The following is a 23,948-nucleotide window of genomic DNA, read 5'->3' as shown; positions in this document are numbered from 1 at the left end:
GACCCCACCCCCTCCGTTCCCACCCCAAGGCCAAAGCTCTTTCTAGAAAGGAAATGTATTGTCTGAGTGGTTTTGATTGCCAGTTTTCAGCACAAGAATGTCCTGTGCATCATTTATTTGCCTTGAAAGTACTTGCTTTATATCACAATTCACCACCAAATAGATGGGAACACAGGATTTTGTGGCTCTACTTGAAAGCAATCTTATTCCTTTTGCTGTCCAGATAGATGTATAAACTTATCCAATCCTTCTCCTCATTAATGAATAAACTTCTAAAGTCTTTCTCAAACTTTCAAGTGCCTCCTAATGATAAGCTAGCCCAAACTCACACACAGGGCATCTGGGAGGTATAGCATGGAGAGGCCTAGGGCAAACAAGCCTTGTGTTTTATCTTAAACATTCATGCAATTTTACATTCTAAGCCTTAATACAGTGTGTTTACATTCCTTACCATCAAGTAAGACTGACACTGCAAGATGATGAACCAGGTTTATCCTGCAGCTTCAAATGCACCCTGTACTCTGCTGTGTACTCCAGAGACTGTGTACCCTAGTCTGAGAAGGACCAAAGTTAAGTGAGACTGAACTCTATTCTGGAAAATGACAATAACAAAAAAACTGGAGGAATCACAGGACAGTGGAAAAGTGCGTATAAACTTTAAACTTTTGAAGAAATCTGGGTTCAAAATCCTGACTCTGAGTCTTACTTGCTATGCAACCTTCAGTTTTTTGTAGAATGGGACCCAATACCAATTACCTTGCAGACTTATTTTGAGGATTAGGAATTATAAAAGTTTCTACCACAGAGACTGGCACAGAAATAGGCACTCAGTATTTGGTAATTATTCCCAACACTGTCTGAGGCCAGTCTTCACTAAATCTATGCATTGATAAAAAGACAGTGGTTACAAAAGCCACTGAAGAATTTATCAGACAAAATTAGGCTACAATTTACAAAACTGTCTTCACAAGACTACCAACTCTAAAACTTAAGCTCTTAAATCACAGCAAATCTTTTCCAGAGGAAGAGATATGAAGATGCAAAACTAGTATGTACAATGGATTTCCCATGGGCTAAAAAAACCTCAAAATCATTACTACAATAGTTCATGAGTTGAAATATCTGAAAGGTAAAAACCTGTATGTAAGAAACAGGGTAGGAGGTTCTGAAAAACATACACTGGAGTCAGGAAAAGGCAGTTTCTCCTCTCTTCTACTCCATCCTAGCTGGGCACACTGAAGCACATTATCTCTGGCAGGAAACTCTTCGTCAGCACAGAGAAAGGACAATCTGGATAATGCTTCCTTTCTATTCTTGATGCACAATAGCACCATTTTTCTAAATAGAATAATGTACAGCACCTTGGATAAACAGAAGGCCGTAATTTAGCCAAGGCCTGACAGTCTGCTGACAGTCTGAAAGTAATGGCAACAAATAATTGAGATTCAATTATTACTCTAGCGATCCTCAGCCATGTCAGACTCATTAGCAGATGGTGTATCTTTATAACATGTATGCAAGATTTACATACTTGGGTGCCGGGTCACCTCTCACACTACACCAAACCAGAAGGATCTGCACCACCGTCAGAAATGTCACACTACCCAAGATGAGCAGTTTCTTAGATTTGGTAGCAGGGGCATAAAAAGACACCTATACTGCTTCTAAAACAAAGAAACAAAAACCCCAATAACATCTAAATAGTATACTATCTTGCTCTATACATAGATCAAAGTTTCAGTACCTGAATTCATTCCACATCAAGGTGACAGTTAAGTTTACACTAACAGAAGGAGGAAACTATCTACGTTTAGGCAAAAGAGAATACGCTAAAGGGCAAGCAAAAACTAAGGAGGAAAGTGAAGAGTATGTAGGAAATCCATTTTGATTTGAGTTTTGTGATGAAGAAGTATCATTTCAAAAAATCTGAAGCTCTGTCTACATCAATGATTTTCAAAGGCACCTGTCTCCAAAAACAAACAAACAAAAAACCAAACAACAACGAAAACACCATCTAAAAGTCACCTGGGAATGGTGTGCACGTGTGTGTGTGTGTTTTTTACATCACAGCAATATACCTACCTCACTCTCTTTGGTTTAAGAATCACAGCTGTTATATATGAGTCACGATTATTGATGGAAGAAGGCTGGAGCCTTCAGGTAGCTTGTGACAAATAATAATAATGAATAAATAAATTGATAAGTATTTCCTGAATGATAGTTCTAGAAAAGTCACAATTCACTAAATCTCAAAATTTCACAAGTGCAATGATGAAAGAGAGCAAACAAGATCTAAAGGGAGGGTCACCAGGATGTGAAAATGGAAGAGTAATACTATCCTCTAGTGAATATCAAGTTTTAAAACAGAGGAACAGAAAATGGGTAGATAATCCAAAATACAAGACAATTTTCAGTCTCCAATTATGGAACATGAGCAAGGGTGAGAAGAACCCTGGGAATGAGCAACTAAATCTAAATCGGTCAAATTCAACTCCTGGCCAATTTCTGGTAGGCTGGATCACCTAACAGCAAATCACAACAGGAAAATGTCCTGGGGTCAGGGGGTGAGGGTGTGGAGGGGCAGGAGGCAGAACAAAGGTAAAGTCAGAGAGGTCTGTTTGTAGGAGGTGCCAGAGGCTCACCAAAATATAATTCTTCTGTGGTAATCACTGCCTTGGCTTAAAGATCAATTTTTTAACATCTCTACCTAACTTCATCTGGAGCTTCATTTGGCTCAATGTTCTCAATCTTGGCTGCAAAATTAAAATAACTTCGATTTTTAAAAAAAAATACCAATGTCTAAGGTCCTGTCTCCCAGAAATTCTGTTTAATTGCTCTAGGGTTGGGTCCAAACACTGACAATATATATTTTTAAATACCAATTATGCAGCTAGAGTTGAGAACCACAAAGCTTGAAATAAAAGGTTAGTAGCTGCCACGCTTCATTAGCAGCACACCACTGACCTCTGTGGGTAAGGTTCTGTTAGAAACCAGTGACCCAAATGTAAAACAGATAGCGAGTGGGAAGCAGCCGCATAGCACAGGGAGAGCATAGCACAGGGAGATCAGCTCGGTGCTTTGTGACCACCTAGAGGGGTGGGATAGGGAGGGTGGGAGGGAGGGAGACGCAAGAGGGAAGAGATATGGGAACATATGTATATGTATAACTGATTCACTTTGTTATAAAGCAGAAACTAACACACCGTTGTAAAGCAATTATACTCCAATAAAGATGTTAAAAAAAAAAAAAAAAGCAGCAAAAACGCTGCTGATAGACGTTCTGAGATGAACACCCACGTAACCTGAGTGCTGCTTGCCAGACAATCACATAACTCTAATCCAGGCCATATTTTAAATGGGGACCTGGGTCAAATTCTACCACACCTAGCAATATTCTTCTTCCTAGAGAGTGAAAGACAGACCTTTAACAAAATAATTTCAAGAGTTTCTTGCCCTCTCTCAATCTGAGGCAGAGTAGGAGCCCTCTTTCCAGGAGTGTGTTTACTACTGAAGTCAAGAGAAAAAGACATCTGGGTTTACCAACAGCTATTCAAACACTAAAGTGAAGTGGTTCACAGTGATCACAGATATTCTACGTCTTTACTATGCAAAATGTGGTCCACAGACCTGGGTGTTCGTTAGAAACGCAGACTCCTAGGTCTCACCCCAGAGCAACAAGAATCTGTCTTGTACAAGATCTCCAGTTGATTTATGTACACATTAGCTTGAGAAGCACTGCTGTAAGGCAACAATTCATGCAAGAAACAGCACTATCTGTATAGACTAAGTAAAAACTTTGAGAACTATTTTCCTCTTTAAATTAGATAATTTACGTAAGAATAATAAAAGCATTTTAAAAATGGCATAGACTGCTGCTGCCACAGAAACTAGTCTTCCACACAGCCAGATTTAGGCCTCTTCCTTGTGATGTTCTCTTAAAAGGAATCTTGGTTCTTTGAGTGATATATATTTAACTACATACAGATCCAAAGCAAAAAGAAGGGCTTTTACTCCTCATTTTGATTTCTGGGACATATTTATATCACAGAATAAGCTGAAGAAACCTGCATGTAAACACTTTCTGGGGCTATAGCACCAATTATACCATTTTAAATCCCAAAGTCAGAATAAGTTAAAATTTAGAGTTACACAGGAACGTTACTGGGCCTACCTAGCAAAGGCTGTATAATATTTAGAAATCCAATTATAAAAACAATTTATTCTCCACCCCAAAGAGAATATCCTTTGCAAAAAAAGAAAATGAAAAAAGGCCCATGTGTAACTTGGGCTACTACAATCTGAGAAAGTTCTAATTGTTTTTCTATCTGATGTAAGCTTGCCAGAATTCTGACACATGACTGGATTAGCTGTGTAAAATATAAGGAGAAAACTCACTAGTGTTAAGGGCCAGCAAGAGCTGATACAAAGCCAAATGGAAATAACATGTTTCTTTCCCTTCCATACTAAAGTGGGTTAAGAAACAAGAGGACAGAATCCTGGGCCAGGCAACATCAAAATATAGAGCCTCTTTCTCCCCTCCATCCTTCAAACTTAATTTCTTTGTCTTCTTAGGTTCAGCGAGTCCACTATGTTGTAAACCACTAGGGAAATAAGCAGGGTTGTTAAGGCATAACCGTGAGGAGGATGTAACATTTAACTTGTAGTTCATGTGTCAACAGAATAGGATGAGCTATTTCAATGTTTATAAGGGATTTCTGAGAGTCTCCATGAATATTTCAATATTCATTTGTCAGTCTCCTGAGTCTATAAAGGAGGTTATACAGCAACGCGGGATATCACACGAGGAAGCTATTCAGTCAGCTCTATTCATTAGAGATAGGAAAATGAAAAGCAAATGCTTTTATTCCCAAGGAAGACAAAATCAGTGCTCATTTGTGTCACCATTAGCTAGAGTCCAGAGCTTGGTCAGTGTATAGACTCTGGAAGCAGTGACTTCCATTAGTAAAACGCATCACCCACAAAGATATGACGGTAACCCTATCTCCTTAGGCTCTCTGTCAGCCAAAAGTAAATGTACCTGTACCAGCTGGCATAAATCCCAGACATAATACTGCTCATAAAGTAGAAGAGAAAATGCCAACGTATGAAGCAGAAAGTAAGGTCGTTTTGTTTATGTAATCTCTGAGAATATATATTTTTGTATCTATGGCATTGCCTTCCAATTTCTAATGCTGGGAAATAAATCAGTTTGTTGGGCATACTTATAGTCATCAGGTTGATGAACAACTTATTTTCAAGTGTTCAGCTAAAAAAGCTCCTCTAATTACACCACAGTTAAGCATCTAATTTGCAGGGAGCCATGTGATGAGACCTGTTATTTTTCTGGCCTTCTCTACACAGATGGAAGGTCATCCTTAATATTTCACATTTATCTTTTACAGCAACAGTAACTAATTGGCTTCCACTGGTGGCACATATTCAGATACTCTGGACATTGGAGCCTTTTAGTATTAGAATCCTGGAAGCTAATTAAATTGGAAGTATGACAGGGTGGAGTGGGGGGGTGTGGATGGAAAAGGGGAAAAAAGAACCAATCAAGAAGTACTTCTCAACTATAAGAAAGATACATTTAAAAAAAAAAACACAAATGGCTCAAATGAACCTTTTGGAATTAGACAAGGCATAAGCCAATAAAATACAAAAAAGGCAAAAGTTTGAAAGCCTCAAAACAGGATGATCACTATGACGTCATTTGAATGATGTTCAGGTCAAAAGGGGAATTACAGGGGCTATCCAGAGTTAAGCAGCAAGAGCAATAATAAGCTCTGGAAAGGTGACTAGGTTGGTTAAACATCAAAAGTTCTATTCAGAGGCAGGACAACAAAATAATCCTGTACACTTGTAGACATATCCCATACCAATGATGAACAGTATCAATTAAATCTCTAGAAAAAATAATCCTGTCCTTTATCAAAGGACATTGCTCTGCTCGTCAAGGAAAGGTCTAGTTCTAAAAAGTGGAATAATTTAAAGTTCTTCAGCATATCAAGAATTTAAAATAACCCCAGAAATTTAAAAATAAAAAGAATTTAAAATAACCAAAAGAAAGAAGAAAGATGCTTACCAGACTATCTAGTCCTCCTCCCAAGAGATCCACTGCTCCCATCTGCATGGAGGATACCTGCGGCACATTGACTGGGGGACCAAGGTCAAGGTTTAAAAGATCCCCCAGAAGGTCACCTTGAGAGGGGATAACCTGAGGCTGTTCCAGGTTGGTGGCAGTGGTGGTGCCAACAGGGCTGTCACCCGCATCAGTGCTGCAAGTCACACACAGAAAGAGGGGAAAAGAGAAAAGTCAGTTTCACCTGGGACATAGTAACAAGGCAACGGGTGAAGGTCAGATATACAAAAATGGGAGGGGGAAAAAACTCTTATACTACATAACTTCATCAGTCAATCAATTTTAATTGAGCACCTACTCTATAAGGGAGCACTGTAATGAGAACTCTGGGGAAATATATCTTTTTTTTTTTTTTTTTTTTTAATTTTATTTATTTATTTATTTATGGCTGTGTTGGGTCTTCGTTTCTGTGCGAGGGCTTTCTCTAGTTGTGGCAAGCGGGGGCCACTCTTCATCGCGGTGCGCAGGCCTCTCACTATCGCGGCCTCTCTTGTTGCGGAGCACAGGCTCCAGACGCGCAGGCTCAGTAATTGTGGCTCACGGGCCTAGTTGCTCCGCGGCATGTGGGATCTTCCCAGACCAGGGCTCGAACCCGTGTCCCCTGCATTGGCAGGCAGATTCTCAACCACTGCGCCACCAGGGAAGCCCTATCTTTTTTTTCTTTTAAAAAAAGGAAATATATTTCCTGTCCTCAAATAACTTACACTCAAACAAACAAACAAAAAACCAGCATTCACAAAACAAGTGAAAAGCACACTCACTGTGTAAAAGCAGAAATGACTATTGTGTGTATGCACACTGAAAGGATACAGATGAGAAGCAAAACAGAACCAGGTGGGGCTGATCCCAAAAGCTTCTGAGAATGGTTTTATGGCTAGATTTTCAAAAACAGCATAGTTATGAGGAACTACCAGGGAGAGACCTTCAGAAAAAGAAAGGATAGCTTGTGCAAAGGCACAGAAATGAACAATTTGACTTCAGGGGTGGTGAAAAAATTATACTGGCAGGAGCAGACACTGTAATTGGTAAGATTTGGGGGAAGTGAAGATGAGGGAAATACAACTCTGAAAACAGGTCTGGAGAGTTAATTTTTATATGATAGGCAATGCAGAATCACTTTTATTTGTTGAACAAAGAACTAAAATTAACATTTAGAGGAACATTACCCAAGCAGCTGTGTGTATAATGGACTGAAGTTGGGAGAATGGACATGAAGATGAGCTAAGAGTGACCTAAACCACTACTGCCATCACACTGTAAAAATAAAAACGAAGTGGTGAGTTCCAAGAGATGTTAAATGGACTAGGCAGGGGGAAATGATCTTAATAGATGGTGCTGGGTCAACTGAATAGCTGCGTGGGACAAAAATGAGCCTTGACTCCTACACCTCACAACATAAATAAAAATTAGAGATAAATCAGACATAAATGTGAAGGGGAAAACCAAGAGGATTTCTATGACCTTGGAGAAGACAAAAGTTTCTACAAAAAGCTCTAACCATAAAAGAAAAAAAGTGATGAACTGGACTTCATTAAAATTAAGAACATTTCTTCTTCAAATGACACCATTAAGAGAGAGTGAGAAAAGGTATTCTCCACAGACTGGGAGAAGTTTGCAAAATATCCATCTGACAAAAGACCTGTATCCAAATTATATATAATTCCTACAAATCATTCGATCATTACACATAGAATTCCTACAAAGATGATAACTCATTATAAAATAAGGAAAAGATCAGGCATGACACAAAAGAGGATATACTAGCAGTCTATAAACATGAAAAGGTACTTGCATCTTTACTCATCAGGAAAATGCAAATTAAAACTATGAGACACCACTACAAATCAACCAGAATGGCTCAAATTAAAATGACTGACAATACCAAGTGCTGCTAAGGATGTGGATCACCTAGAACTCTTATATATTTCTGGAAGGAGTGTGCACTGGTACAATCACTTGGGAAAACTGGCAGTATCTCCTATAGCTAAATATACATCTATTCTATAACCCAGCAATTCCACTAAGTGTACACACAAGAGAAATGAGTATATAGGTCTACCAACAGAAATATATAGGAATATTCATTGCAGCTTTCTCCATAAGAGCCCCAAACTGGAAACAACCCAAAGATACATCAACAGCAGATATAAATAAATTGTGGCATATGCAGGCAATGGGATACTATGCACTAATAAATAGGAACACACAACTGATAACACGGCATTAGAGTAGTCTCAGATATTATACTGTGCAAAAAAGCTAGACACAGAAGAGCAAATGCTGTATGGTTCCATTTACATGATGTTCAAGAAGAGGCAAAACTAATCTACAGTGATAGAAATCAAAACAGTGGTTATGGGCTTCCCTGGTGGCGCAGTGGTTGAGAATCTGCCTGCCAATGCAGGGGACACGGGTTCGAGCCCTGGTCTGGGAGGATCCCACATGCCGCAGAGCGAATGGGCCCGTGAGCCACAGTTACTGAGCCTGCGCGTCTGGAGCCTGTGCTCCACAACAGGAGAGGCCGCGATAGTGAGAGGCCCGCGCACCGCGATGAGGAGTGGCCCCCGCTCGCTGCAACTAGAGGGGGCCCTCGCGCAGAAACGAAGACCCAGCACAGCCATAAATAAATAAATAAATAAATAAATTTAAAAAACAGTGGTTATCTCTGGAGGGTGGATATAACAGCAAAATGGCATGAGGAGTCTTCTGGGGTGCTGGAAATATCCTGTATCTGATCAGAGTGGCGGTTATATGAGTGTATGCACACATAAAAATCTATTGAGCTATACACTAAAGATTAGTGCACTAATACTAAGATTATTATAAATGACATATTAATTTAAAAAGTGAAAAAAAAACAAAGAAAATTTCAGGTTCAGATGGCTTCACTGTGAATTATTCCAAACATTTAAGCAAAAAGTAAAACCAATCTTAGATAAACTTTAAAGTAGAATAGAGAATGACAATTGAAAAAATCTGAAGTAGTTCAGTTTTACTGAATGTTAAGGAATTACCCCTAATTTTGGCTTGATAATATATTGTGATTTTTTTTAAAGTCCTTATCTTTGAGAGATACCAAGTAAAGTACTTATTGGTGAAGTGATATGAGGTCTGGAATTTAATTTAAAATACTCCAGCTCCCTCAAAAAAAAAAATTTGTGGGGGAGATAAATGAAACAAGATTGGCAAAATACTGATGACTGTTGAAGCTGAGTGATGAGTACACGTGTTTGTTATACCATTCTATCTTCTATGTTTCCTAAGATTTATATAATTTTTTAAAAACTAAAAAACCACTATAAAAATTCCATTAATAAACAAATGCTTTCTTAAAAAATGAAAACCCTAGGTAGGTTCTGACAACGCTTGAACAAAGAAGAATGAAGAATCAAACTCAGAAAAAACAAAAACGAAGAAGCGAAAGACTAGCGATGCTCCTTATAAGAGGAACCTGGAGGGATGATGGGGAAAATACTATGCTGCTTTCAATTCTGTTAAGTTTCAAGTGAGAAAAACAAGTAGGGAAGTCCAACAGACAGCTAAGGAAAAGGGACTGGCAGTCAGAGTTACAGAAGTAAACTTGGGAAGAAATTCACACACACACCTCAGGTGAAATGAGCAGAGTAACACCAGGGTGCTGTGGTAAGAGCAGGGTGTCTAGAACCAAGCGCTGGCTCCACTAATTACCACTTGCATGCATCACCTTGGGCAAGTGACAACCTCTCTGAGACAAAGCTTCCTCACCAATAAAATTAACAAAACAAAATTAACAGAATGTATCAGTGGTAACTGTGCTTAGAAGATAAACTGCCTAAGGGAATACACAGAGAAGGTTCAGAAGGAGCCTTGTGATACAACCAGAGAAGAGAAGGAACACAAAACTGCAAAGATTAAAGAGAAAAACAATCTAAAAAAAAGAGGACTTAGGTGGAAAAAGTGTCAAGGAAGCCAAAAGGAGACGTATCTAGATTGGGGAGAGGGTGGGTACAAATAAAGCCAAAAATTAATAAGGAAGTCAAAAGGGGAAACAATTTCATATACACCTAGCAAGAAATATATGAAATCTCCATAAAGGGTATCCTCTGCCCATGAAATTCTATCATCTCTCAACATGTACTGTTTGGGAAATGTGACAAAACACATGGATTTATCAGCACCTTTAAACAGAAGGCAGAATAGGCACATATTTTCCTCCACTCTAATAGACAGGTAAGAGTATTATGAGAAGACAAAAGTGAGTTAGATGAAAAGAAGTAAATGATCTTACAGCTTCTACAAATTAAGAACATGATAAATCATTATTATGTATTTTTTCTAAACGGAAGACACAAGAAAACTAACATGAAAATCTTTCCCCATTATGAAGGCATGGGAAATAACTGCATAAACCTGTCATCAAAGCAGTATTTTTAAAAGGTGAGATATTTCCAAGTTAGACAACTATTTACCATCTCATGCCCACAGAGCAGCTGACAAGTATAGTAAGCAATACTCAACTAAAAAGCACTTTTCCCTTTCCCAAGTGATTTTAAAAGACCTCATGAAGTAAGCATTTTTAAGCCTCTAAGGTTTTATGGTGCAAATGTATTTCATGTCAGAGGCATATCACTTATTACCCTTAGGACGCAGAAGAAAGCTAGGTGATGTCAGTACTCTTACAGACATGCCATTGCAGCAACATACCCATATTTATTTCAAAGGGGATTTTTCTGCACTTGTGTTTCTTTTTTAAAAACAAAAAACAAGCACAAATGGACAAAAAGGTCATCCAAAAAGGAACCACATAAGGAATTGTGAAGGTAACAAATTGAAGGCTATTAATCTGATAAAGACCTTACGTAAGAGACTGTGCTTCTTTTTACATAGTTCAAATATTGGTTCTCTCTTTGTGTTCTAGGAAGAGTTGTTTTTGTTTGTTGATTTGTTTCACTTTCCCCATCCCATTTGAGGGTCAAAGTTATCAGGAGAAAGGTAATTTAAATGGCAAACAACAGAAAGTCCGTATCTATTTATCAAAACTTGAAGCACAGACTGGGAGATGTACTTAGAAGTTAAATGGTCATATCTAGCAAATGTTAAATATGCTTGCCTACGAGGTCAAACACGCTGTAACGAGGCCTGATTCTCATGAAACCACAAGTTTCCTTTGGGTGAAAATCACAGCACTGCCCTAAAACCAAAGATTCAACTCAAGGGCTAATGAAAGATTAATAATCATTTTCTTGGGTACTGCGCCCTTTTCTTTTTGTTTATCTGTGCCCATAGTCTGTTAAAACAGAGCTACAGTATTATAAACGTTGACTACACTAATTTGTAAAGCAATAAATCCTACACTCTGGCTATTCATGAACCACTTAAACAGCAATATATATTAGACAATATGAGACACTCATAAACGGTGGAAGTGCAGATACTCTGAACACTCAGAGATAAATTCTACTTAGATTTGAGGTTTATTATAATTAATGAAGGAAGGAGATTCTGAAAAGATTCCAAGATACCCATTATAAGAGTTTATTAGAGTACTGCTCCTCCCAAATTAAAATTTTAAGGTTATCTATAAAGCAAGAGTTCCATGTTACCTGACAGTCTGTTCATAATAGCATTTCCTTACTGATGTGGAGCAATTTATTCTGGTAAAAAAGGTACAGGCAACTGAACAACTATGTCTACACAGAATCTAGGCTGCTCTTATAAAACAATCCTGCAAACATTATTTCATTAACAGCTAGCTTTACAGCATAAGAGAAGCAGTATCTGCTAACTTCATCCATAAGCTTGAACCAAAGTTACAGTAAAGGATAAAAATAGCTAAATGTATACATGGGCGGACCTCATTTTATTGCACTTTGCAGATATTGCAGTCTTCACAAATTCAAAGTTTGTGCCAACCCTGCATTGTCAGATGATGATAAGTATTTTTTAGCAATACAGTATTTTTAAATTAAGGTATGTAGACTTTTTTTTTTAGACATAATACTATTGCACATTTAATAGACTACAGTATAGTATAGACATAACTTTTATATGCACTGAAAAAATAACAACAAAAAAGTTCATGACACTTCATCGCAGTGGTCTGGAACTGAAGTGCACTATCTCTGTGGTATGCCTGTACAGGCTTTTTACCAAGTTTTCAACTCTGGGAAATTTTCCAGCCTCATCTTTCTGGAGACTTAAGCAACTTTCAAACTTTATCCATTTAGAAAATCTTCACCACAATTTTCTAAAGGCATAACCTTACCTACCCTGAGATTAGAACACAGAGGGGCCTTTTAACCCATTGTTTGTGTGTGGTCACTAGTATTCAGATGAAGCCTCCAGGGCAGTAGAGTAGGTTTGCCAAATGCATAGCAAATTTTTCTTGGCTATAAAAGCTTGAGGAAGACCAACTTCGTCTAAACAGAGAATCACTTCTCACTCAAACCTAGTTTACCTGCTTACCTCCCATGATGTATTGGCAAGTGTTTGCGATGGATTCCATGACTTCCTTCCACAAAAGCATTGGGCGGCTTATGGTATACTGAGGCCAAAGAACCAATGTGGCAGATGAGCTCATCCAACAGAGTTGGCTCAATAAGATCTGTCTCCTCAGAGATCAGTGGCTTCTCAGACAAGACTACTTCTTTGGCTGTGACAGGATCAGTTGAGAGAAGGCGCCAATAAATATAGCCCCGGTCTCGAAGGTCAGGATTATCAGAATCCTAATGAAAAGGCAATGGCAAGAAGGTTTAAATGTAACCTTTCTCCATACAGAAAGCCAAACTGCTGGATTTATTATCAAGGCAATGCTGAAGTGATTTACGCAGAGTTGGCCGTTAAGAAGATATTTAGACTCCATATATTGTTAATATAGTCATAATTCTGTAATCTCTAATGTTTCAAAGAATTTAAATATAAATTGAAGTGGGTTAGTTCTAAGACTCAAATTCAAAATGAAGTTGGGAAAAGGAAAATAAAGTTTAAGCCAGTAAAAATCAACTGCTTATGATGGCCTCAGGACATAAAAATAATGTTTTTAACTGCTTTAATATTAGCAGGATTATTAATGAAACACATCTTACATATATTTCACCCATACCTTCTTTCTTCATTCAAATATTTATTAAGTATCTCCTATGGAGACACTGGCTAGGCCCTGGAAATAAAGAGACAACAACACAGTGTCTGACTTCAATGAGCTCAGCTCAGTGCCTGACTTCAATAAGCTAATTATTACAATATAGTATGAGAGGTACTATTACCTAAATAATAAAAAAAACTGTTAAAGAGAGCACATAACTAAGTGCTTCTAAAAGGGGTGACACTTGAATTTAGTGGTCTCGTTTTTTTTTTTTGTGGCTGTTTAAAAATAATTTTATACATGGTCATGGCTAAGAAAAATTTATTATCAATGACACATCACAATTTAGAAATGTATAATATAACAATAAGTCTCCCCCTATCATCCAAGCCTACCCCACCTTAAATCCCCATCCCCAAAATAGCCATATTAACAGTGCACTATATATCTTACCAGAGAGCTCCCACACATACATATATTTATTTTATACAAAACCAGTTTCATAGTATATATACTGCTCCTCAAGCTGCTTTCCATATTGGCACATACAGCTGCCATTTTCCACTGTATATGCAGCACTGCATCATTATTTACTAGTGTCCTACTGATGAACATTTAGACTGCTGCCTCTTTCTCCCTCCTTCCTACCATTTATTTTTGCAATCATTACAAAGTGGCAATAAATATCCTGGTATCCACCTCTCAGAATGTCTATATAGTGGCATTCATTTATGCATGAATTGTTCCAGTGGTATCATGTTATTAAAGGCAACAATCAGTCCCATTTCAATTTCTGTATTTAAAACACATACAAAAATATTTTCTTTAAACTAGGCCAGGGTTTTTCCCATGAGTTTCTACATAAGCAGATGAACTGGTTTATAATTTAGCCATTTAAGGCATGTATCATTCAGCTCAATACCGGAAGTGACCCTGATGGTTTTACATAGATTTTCTTAATCATGTATTATTTAATTTGCACTCAAAATGGAGTGCTGGTTAAAAACAAAAAAGCATAAAGAACACTGAGATACAAGCTAATACAGTATAAAAATGGTAAATTTTACCTCAAGATAATCTTTATCACATTCATAGGTTGCATTATTCTAATAGAAATGCACATATACATGTATTATTTATATCAAAATGTTTGTAGTATTTGAAATGCCAGGGTTAAAAAAAGGAAACAGTGATACTGTCCAATTTAAATGAGTTTGTTTTGTTGCTTCTTGGGAGGGGGGCTAATTTGCTCCTGAGGAAGTGTTTATAAATAGCAGCCTGAAACCTCCTCACTTAGATTTTCATTCGGAAACAAAGCTTGAATATTATGAAACATAAACAAGTTGATTTTTTAAAAGAGCAGAATACAAGTTTCTCCAAGTATCATATCAGGAAAGCAATCCTCTGCCCAGTTTTTATTGATATTTAAATTAAAGTTAAATTTTAATCTGTATATTCAGTCCCCAAAGCATGTCATTTAAAATTTGTAGACCATGCTTTTTATTACACAATGAAAATGAACACTACACATCACTTAACTGGGAAAACTTAATTTGCCTTTATATAGTAGTAAAGTTGTTAAACATATTAAAATAAACTATATAATACAGCTTAATAATATACTTATCAAAATTATTTTTTTTTTACTTCAAATTATTTCTCTCATATAGCCGGTTCATATTTAACCAAATGGCCAAAAAAAAATTCCTGTGGGGATTCACAAAATATATACTTCTGTGAAAAAAGCTTGAGTCCCCCCACAAATTCAAAACACTGCAACAGGACAAACTTCTGGAGATAGAATCACTGGATCAAAGGGTATACGTACTGTAAATCTTAACAGACACTGACTTAAAAATTTAGTCCTATGAGAAATGAGAAAATGAGTGCAAATTTTCCAGGACTGGAAGTGAAGAGTGGACAAGGATCTCCACTGTCCAAACTCAGTTATCCTGAGGGGTGACCTGTTAGGACTACTATCAGCTGGCTTTCACTGCCTCACTATTCACATGAAGACCACGATAAATCAGGCCCAGACAAGGCTAATGACAAGAAAATAGAAACTTTTTATGATTTTAAGGTGCCATTATGTGTTTGGTGACTCAGAAAATTTGGTTTCGGATCTACTGTACTGCTAGTCTGATAGGCCCCCGTAAGGATCTCGAGAAAATAGTGTATTTCCAAAAATTTGAGAGCTTCCAAAACAATTCTTACCAGGCAAGCTCTGAAACAGTAATTCTCAAACTGTAATGTGCATCAACATTTTAACACACCAGGAAAGCCACTGAAAGTGAAGATTCCAGTTTCTGATTCATTATGTCAGAAGTGGGGCCCAGGAACTTTTATTTTTAAGAAGCAGCACAGGTGATTTTGATGATGACGGTCTCTAGTTCACAGATGGAAAGACTAAGGTGAAGACTTCTTTTCCATGTACTAAAAAGAGTAATTACTAAAGTTTGGACACTTTTATGTGTATTCTTTACTAATTCCTCTAAAACTATCAAAGCGAAAAAGACAAATCTTTGAAATAAAGCCATGGATTCAAGGGTTGGTTTTCTTTTCCCCTAATAATATTTCTAATTATACCACCATTTTATTTAAAATTAGAAGCACAAAGATTTCACATATCCTTCACTGAATTCTCAGAATAAATACACAATAGGATTAAGTCTACTATAAAGACAGAACAGTAGTATGACAGAGAAATTTGCCCAGTCACGTCCTGAACCAGTGGATGTAGCAGAAACAGAACCCCACCACCCAATTCAAATTAACATAACTCAGCAGATCATGCTGCCCTCAACTTAAATATTTATGGCTGGTAACATAAATATTAAATTAGGTTCTTATTTCACGAACTTCAGAAAAAAATTCCAGAGGAAAATTCCAGTGGAAAAGACTTATATAAATGTGCTTCTTCTATTATGCTAATGCTTCAGATTTCATTAACTGGACAGAAAAGGCCAGTCTAGAGAAACTGTTTATTAATTATTTATAGCCAAATATGAAATAATCATCCACAATAATCTTAAAACCTCTAAGTTCACTTATTTATACTGGCTTATGCACAACAATGCTTCAGGCAGGGAAGACAGGGAATGCGTATTCTCAAAAGTCATTCTTAACTTTCAGACTTGAGAAGCAGCATTAACAGAGTAGAAAAGGGCAAAGACTCTGGAGCCAGGCTACTTGGGTTTGAGTCCTAGTTCCATCCCATACTAACTGGGCTGGCCTCTCTATGTCTCTGTTTCCTCACCTATAAAATGGGAAGAGTAACAGTATTAACCCTTACTGAAAGCCTGGCACATAGTAAGCACTATACAGATGATTGTTGTTACTAAGATTCTCTACTAGTCCTTGTACAGAAAATCTAGAATTAGGAACGTCTGATGGTTTATTTATACCCTGCCCTGTTCTAGAAAAGGATTTAGCAAAGCTTATAAAAATACATCTAAGGCTAGAGAACATAAATTACAAGCAAAGGCAGAAAAATGCAAGCCACAATGACCCATTTTCTACAGGAGATCCTTAAATTTGATTCTAAGGTTTCAAACATCTGATATGAAAAACAAGTCTAGTCAGATAAGCCATTCAGAGGGGCAGTTAATTACACACTAATGCATAAGAGAATCCAAAACTGGTTAGGAATTTGTTTATGGGGTTTCATAAAGAAAAAAATATATAATGGAATAAATACTTTCATAACAGATCTAAAGAGGATAGTTTCTCATGACAACCCTTACTACAGGACGATATTAGTGTAATTCAGTAAAAACAATTCTAATAAGGGTCAAATACAATGCAGTCTAGATACCCAGCTCTCTACTAATCTGGCTTGATTCAGTGGTAAATTTCAACATCTATAAGAACATAGGGAATCCTCCCTAAACACTTTATCTCAGGCAAATACTGTAATAAGAGTGAGTTTGAACTCTGACAAGAACCTAAAACACAGCTCTCCTATGCTGCCTGTTAAATACAGATACAGAGGCCTTAAGAGACAATGGAGATGAAGGCAGGGTTCAGAACCTGTGAATACAATGGAATCTACCAAAGACACTCACTTGATTATGAGGCTAGCCTTATCTATTCAGAAGTGAGTAGACAGGACTTCCCTGGTGGCACAGTGGTTAAGAATCCGCCTGCCAATGCAGGGGACACAGGTTTGAGCCCTGGTCTGGGAAGATCCCACATGTCGCAGAGCCACTAAGCCCATGTGCCACAACTACTGAAGCCCGTGCGCCTAGAGCCCGTGCTCCGCAACAAGAGAAGCCACCGCAATGAGAAGCCTGTGCACCGCAACGAAGAGTAGCCCCTGCTAGCTGCAACTAGACAAAGCCCGCGTGCAGCAACTAAGACCCGATGCAGCCAAAAGTAAATAAATAAATAATTAAATTTAAAAAGTGAGTAGAGAAGGAGCAAAGCCAAGATTCTTTTTAGAAAATTGTTCTGACTCCATCTTAACAGAGATACAAATGGGTAATCAAGGGTCTAGACTAGGAAATCTAGAATGCTCAATATAGATAATATTAAATAACCATTGCCTTGGGGGCTTCCCTGGTGGCACAGTGGTTAAGAATCTGCCTGCCAATGCAGGGGACACGGGTTCGAGCCCTGGCCTGGGAAGATCCCACATGCCGCGGAGCGGCTGGGCCCGTGAGCCACAACTGCTGAGCCTGCGCGTCTGGAGCCTGTGCTCCGCAACAAGAGAGGCCGCGACGGTGAGAGGCCCGCGCATCACGATGAAGAGTGGCCCCCGCTTGCCACAACTGGAGAAAGCCCTCGCACAGAAACGAAGACCCAACACAGCCAAAATCAATCAATCAATCAATCAAACATACGCATCTGATTCAAGATCCTCATTGAAAAAAAATAAAAAAATAAAAAAAATAACCATTGCCTTGATGGTTATGGAAATTGCTTTGCTTCAGGCAAAGGGAAGTTTTAGAAAAAACACTTCAAAGAGCTCTAACAAATAAATTTTAAAAGATGTAAAATTAATAATAGGAATGGTGTATCTATTTTCCAATGTGGATGAATGTCAAGTGGCCTCTCAGCAGTTAAGATGATTTTGACTATTCCACACATACATAAACACAGAATCTTCAGTTTGGCTGAGGCATGAATCTGTCACACAGTGTAAGCCAAGACAGTCTCTTACCTGCTGAGTGATTCTAGGTCACCACCCAGCACTCCCATCTCTACTTTTTCTCTTTCCTTCTTATTTTCTACTTCTTGTGGTAACTTTCATGGAGGGCCAAATATTGCTGATGCTTTGAAACGTGGCCGTCAGGGGAGAGTAAAAAATTTGGGATACTTTAATAAACAGAAATCCCATGATTCTTGAAGAAAATGAGATTTCTGAGAAAGCTAAGAGACTGTATAAATATGTATTTATCTGTGTTTAGGGAGTTTTCTGAAGTGTTAGTACATAGGCCTCGTTAAAATCAAGTTTACTATATTACCATCTAGAATAAACACAAGACTTCTTTGAATCTGGTTAATTTATACAGAGCTCTTTCTTTCATACAAAGCAGAGAGGCTCCAGGGCCTGTAGCAAAAGACAGAAATGAACTTCAAGGCCCTAAGATGAAGTCAAATACATGGCTAATTTAATGGCAATCACCCTACAGAGTCTGTAATAAGCACTACATAATTAAGAAGGGGCAATTTCTATTCAAAATGGCCCCCTGTAGATGACCTATTAAACATTAACGTGAAAATTAACGTCTAACCTAAACTACTTTAATTCAGAAGATGATCAATTTTTGCTCTTAGTGCCAAGACACGCCTCATCAGTGATGACAACCTCCCAGTCCACTTTTCATGGACAGATGGTGACCATGGCCTGCCCTTGACTCCACATACTCATATGGATGCTTCTTCACACTAACCATAATGGGGTCAAGTGAAGGTTTAGAGACTTGGGGAAATAGCACATTAAAAAAGTTCATTCATTATTTGTTGGAGAAATGGAGAAAACTGAGGTACAAGGGGTGGAGTGGGACACCTCAATTTTCTGTGAAGTGAATTTTCTGACATCCTTTAACTCAACTACTGTTGGTCAACTGCTTCTTAAAAGATAATCAAGCGATAATTCTCAGTAATGTTTACGTGTATCAGTAATCAGACAAGACAATTATCTTAATTTTTAGTTTCAGGTCTTCTTCACATTTGAGTTCATTGATTGTAAAACATCTGTACTTGAATCAAGTGTCAGAAAGTAGCCTTTGACTCTAGCAGTTTTCTTGGCTGTATTTTTTTTCAGAGTTGTATAGCATATTCTATAAACAATTTAATTATGTTGTCTGCTTTATAGTATTCCATTAAGTATTCAAATGCATTATCTGCCTGTCAAACTTCTTTTCCTTAAAATGGATTCCTGGCATTTCTAAAATTAAATACTGTCAGAGGAAAGAAGAACTTTGCATTTATCATGTACCAAATGATGTACTTTGACCACTTAACAGATGATGTATTGCCAACTATTCAAGGTTCACATTTGTGGTCTCAGTTTGGAACTGGGTTTCAAGAAGTGTACTAAGTGCACACCCCAACCGTACTAATTAATTACAGGATTTACCATATTTAGTCCTCCAATTGTGCTCATTATTGATATGAAATAAAGCTCTCCAGAGCAAAAAAAAAAAAAAGTAAAGATGACAGCTCAGAACTAGGTTAAAGAACTATAAAAGAGTTCAAATTTTGTTAATATACAACTATAAAGAGATGAAAGAGGAAAATGGTAAATTGAATATCTGAATCACATTCCATGTGTAAACACACATCGTAACTCTTGACAGCCTGCTAAAGCCAGCCTGTTCTCAAATTCAATTAAGAACATTACTGGATCATGATGGACTGATCATTATACTAGTTACATCAGAAAAAGTAATTACTTTGATTTCTGTGTATCCAGCTGGTTGCCACATTCCTGAAATCAGAACCCTCCCTAAAAGGACCAAAAATACTAAATAATTAAGGAAGCAGCATTAGCACTTTAAAATTACTTAAAGAGAAAGGCAACTTGTCTAGAAGGTAGAACAGAACACGAGATATTTATCAAAGCATTTACCATCTCTACAGGGTACTTTCATTTGAAAGCTGAAATTAAGTCCCCAGAAGGAGATACTGTGAGACTCAATGTCATTTTCACAAAGTCATGTCCTTCATTAACACTAAAGAGTCTAAGTTCAATTTTCATGAATTATCATTAAAACTGGAGTCAGTCAATTCATTTATAAGCCATACAACCAGTTCTAATTCAGTAGAATATGTAAAAGAGGCACTGTTTTTATTTTTTTAACAGAATCTAAAGACTGCACTCCTTCCGTTTAAAATCTCTGCAAATGAACCTTCTTGGGAGAAGTTTCACAATTTCCTAGAATTTAAAACAAGACAAATCAACTCCATGCTTTATTCAGATTTCTTACCTGTGTTGCCAAACTCAAGACCTGCTGTACCAGCTCCTGCGTTTCTGATGGTTTCTTGAGAAACAGCTTCACTATGGCAGTAAGCAGAGTGAGCTGTACCTAAGCAAATGTAATTTAATAGGTAGTGAAAGGCATTTGCATTATTCCACACCATGAATTCCAAAGTGGTATTTTCCCAAATATGACTTACTATGAGGTCTTTCTGATTTTGATTAAGAAACAAAGGTTAAAACTCAGCCAATATCAACAATAGCAGTAAAAGGTTTTCATCAACTGAAAACTCACTAGCCTCCTATCTCCAAATTGAACTTTTTGGCATCAAAAACTGCTGGTTTGTTTCTGGCCCAGATAATCACCTGTATTTCTTAAAGTACATGCTAACATACTGATGGCAATAAAACTGGTTCCTGACCAAATTCTTTATTATTTACTTCCACCAAAAGCTACAACTTCTAGGGAATTAGGGAATCATTTATCATACTGAGGCAAGAGCCAAGACAGTAGAATTATGCCAGATCACAACCAATTAAGAGTGGCATGCTAGGGCTTCCCTGGTGGCGCAGTGGTTAAGAATCCGCCTGCCAATGCAGGGGACACGGGTTTGAGCCCTGGTCCAGGAAGATCCCACACGCCGTGGAGCAACTAAGCCCATGTGCCACAACTACTGAAGCCTGCGCGCCTAGAGCCTGTGCTCCACAACAAGAGAAGCCACCACAATGAGAAGCCCTCGCACCGCAATGAAGAGTGGCCCCCGCTCGCGGCAACTAGAGAAAGCCCGCGCACAGCAACGGAAGACCCAATGCAGCCAAAAATAGATAAATAAATAAATAAAACAAATCTATTAAAAAAAAAAAGAATAAAATTTTAAAAATAATAATTAAAAAAAAAAAAAAAAAGAGTCGCCTGCCGAACCATGAAACTACTGGCTGGTATATGTTCCTTGTAGGGCCTATTAAAATTACTATGATAGATTACACACATGAACAATTTGCAGTGAGTACAAATGCCGGGGAAAAAGGTTTAATAATTTATCTGCTTCTCTGGGCCTTTGACTCGAAGGTCTCTCAGTTTTGGTAGAAGACAGACAGAAGATGGGAAGGAGTCTAACCACCCACAAAGAATCTTTTCAAACTGCACATGCCAGCCTTCACCCCAGACAAAAACCCCAGCTGCAACTGAGCCACAACCATTACTAACAGTAATGGGTAATCATCTTTAGGTGACAGAAAATTAAAAAGTAATAACTACTGCTCTAAGTCAGTAGTTGTCAAAGTGCGGTTCTGGACCAGCAGCAGCAATAGCAACACCACCCTCAACCTTGTAAGAAATGAACATGCTTAGGCCCATCTCAGACCTACTGACTCAGAAACTCTAGGGGTGGGGCCCAGCAACCTGTCCTTTAACACAGGTTAAACACCAGTGCTTAGGTGCTTCTAAGGCTCATTAAAGTTTGAGAACCATTGTCTAAATTAGGCAGGCTTGTTCCAACAGAAGTTAGCACAACTGAAAAAGGTCACCCCTTTTGGGAGAAAAATGAACATACTATATGTGTATATAAATTCGCACACACGAAACTGCCTAACCTTTACCTTTCCTGAAATCGTCCCCAAAACATCCAATACATAGATATAGATGGGAACTTACCTGGGTGCTTTCATCATGAAAACCTTCCAGGAAGCTCTCTAGTAACTCATCTGCATTGTCAATTCTTTCAGCATATTCTCCCACAATCCAAATCATAGCTGCTCGAGCATCTGGCTCATCCAGTGAGTCTAAGTTCTCACACAAAGTGGCAATGATACTTTCATATCTGATAAAACAAAATGGACTATGGTTACTGAAGGCAAAACTGAGAAGTGTATTTAACAATGAAGCCTAAAAGCAAAAAACCATGGACAAGGTACCCTAAACCACCACCAAACTACAAAGACTTTTAGTCAAGAGAATGTACAGGCTTTAAAGCCAGAAAATTATAAATGCGTTCAATTTTCCTTCAATTATGTTTTAATAACTAGACCATAAATCTTTATAAAAGCTTATCAGATATTCTTTTCACAAGGAAAAACTAACCTATGGTGTAAGATAATACCACTACCTTACATTTCTCACAGTCTTTCTCATAACTAGATCAGAGAATTTTCCTATTACTTCATCTTACCTTCATCATAGAGGAACAGAAATTCCACTTTACTATTAGGAAAATGGAGTCAGACAACAATAGCATCCAGAAACAGTAATTCTGTCTCTTATCCACCTATCTCTGCTTTCTGTAGAGATCTTTATGTTCCTTCCTCCCAAGGAACATGCTTAGGCCCATCTCTAAAGAAATATGTTTCTCTAAAGAATGTTTCTCTAAAGAAATAAGCAATTCAAGTATTTATTTTTACAGGTCTATAGCTCTCATTCTTTACCATGTTAAATCCATCTCCTTGGCTAATGTAGTTTTAAACATCAGAATGAAATTGGATAATAAATGAGATATGGACAACTGAATAATACACTTAATTGTTTGCCCTATTTCCACTGATTAAACCAGGTTCTCGATAATGTTTTCTGAAAATTAAACTATCATAATCCCTCAGTAATACAAACCAGAAATGGACACATTTCTTTACCAAGCATATTAAGATATACACCTCCACACTTAATCAAGAAGTTTAGAAACCCAACCCTCCTCTTTCCTGGGAGAGTGGTAAAATTATATGATTCTTTTTCCAAAAATACCATTTCTAGAATTAAAAATAAATATATAAATAAACAAATAAATATATATAGTATATATAATGCTTAATAAACCACTACCTTATTAAAATATTTCTTCTAATTCTGAGTCCACCACTAAGCTAACTAACTGCAAGTCACTTCATTTCACATTATCTTTAACGATAATCAGAAGCCTTAGTACAGTTCATCTCTATGATTATAAGGTAAAATGAGATTTAGGATGCTTATAAGATCTGCTCTTATTTCACTCTTTCAGATTCCTTAATTGTTTGCCTTCAAAAGCAAATCTGAAAAAGTATTTTTGTTTCATAACTAAGAGGCTTCAATGTGAAAATTTTTGTGGAGTGAAAGTGTAGATTTTGTATATCTTAATGGAAGCAGCTACAATACTTCAGAAAAGGCCTGAAACTCTGACAATTTATTGTTGCTATATAGTAACATATAGTAATTATGTTCTATAAAAACATATAGTAATTATGTTCTATAATTTTCTACAAGTACTAGGTAACATACTAAGTGAATAGTGAAGCTGTCACCTCCCTGGCTTTTACAATAAGGTGACCATATAATTTATTGTTCAAACTGA

The 23,948-nt window shown here is 37.5% G+C and overlaps 1 protein-coding gene across 4 annotated transcripts in view; it reads right to left on the bottom strand.

The window, feature by feature from the left end:
* AP2B1 (adaptor related protein complex 2 subunit beta 1) overlaps nt 1–23,948 on the bottom strand; it is a 119,156-nt gene that overhangs the window by 49,915 nt on the left and 45,293 nt on the right. For all 4 annotated transcript variants that reach the window (XM_007190197.3, XM_057535475.1, XM_007190198.2 and 1 more), the window contains 4 exons: nt 22,283–22,448; nt 20,639–20,737; nt 12,587–12,846; nt 6,086–6,278 (listed from right to left, as the gene is read on the bottom strand). In XM_007190197.3, coding sequence (XP_007190259.1) covers nt 6,086–6,278; nt 12,587–12,846; nt 20,639–20,737; nt 22,283–22,448 — 718 coding nt within the window. The remainder of the gene's footprint in view (nt 1–6,085; nt 6,279–12,586; nt 12,847–20,638; nt 20,738–22,282; nt 22,449–23,948) is intronic.

The sequence above is a fragment of the Balaenoptera acutorostrata genome, chromosome 20 (genome assembly GCF_949987535.1).
Source record: "Balaenoptera acutorostrata chromosome 20, mBalAcu1.1, whole genome shotgun sequence".
Classification (NCBI taxonomy): Eukaryota; Metazoa; Chordata; class Mammalia; order Artiodactyla; family Balaenopteridae; genus Balaenoptera; species Balaenoptera acutorostrata.
Note: the sequence above shows the minus strand (reverse complement) of the source record. Positions and strands in the feature narration are given on the sequence as shown.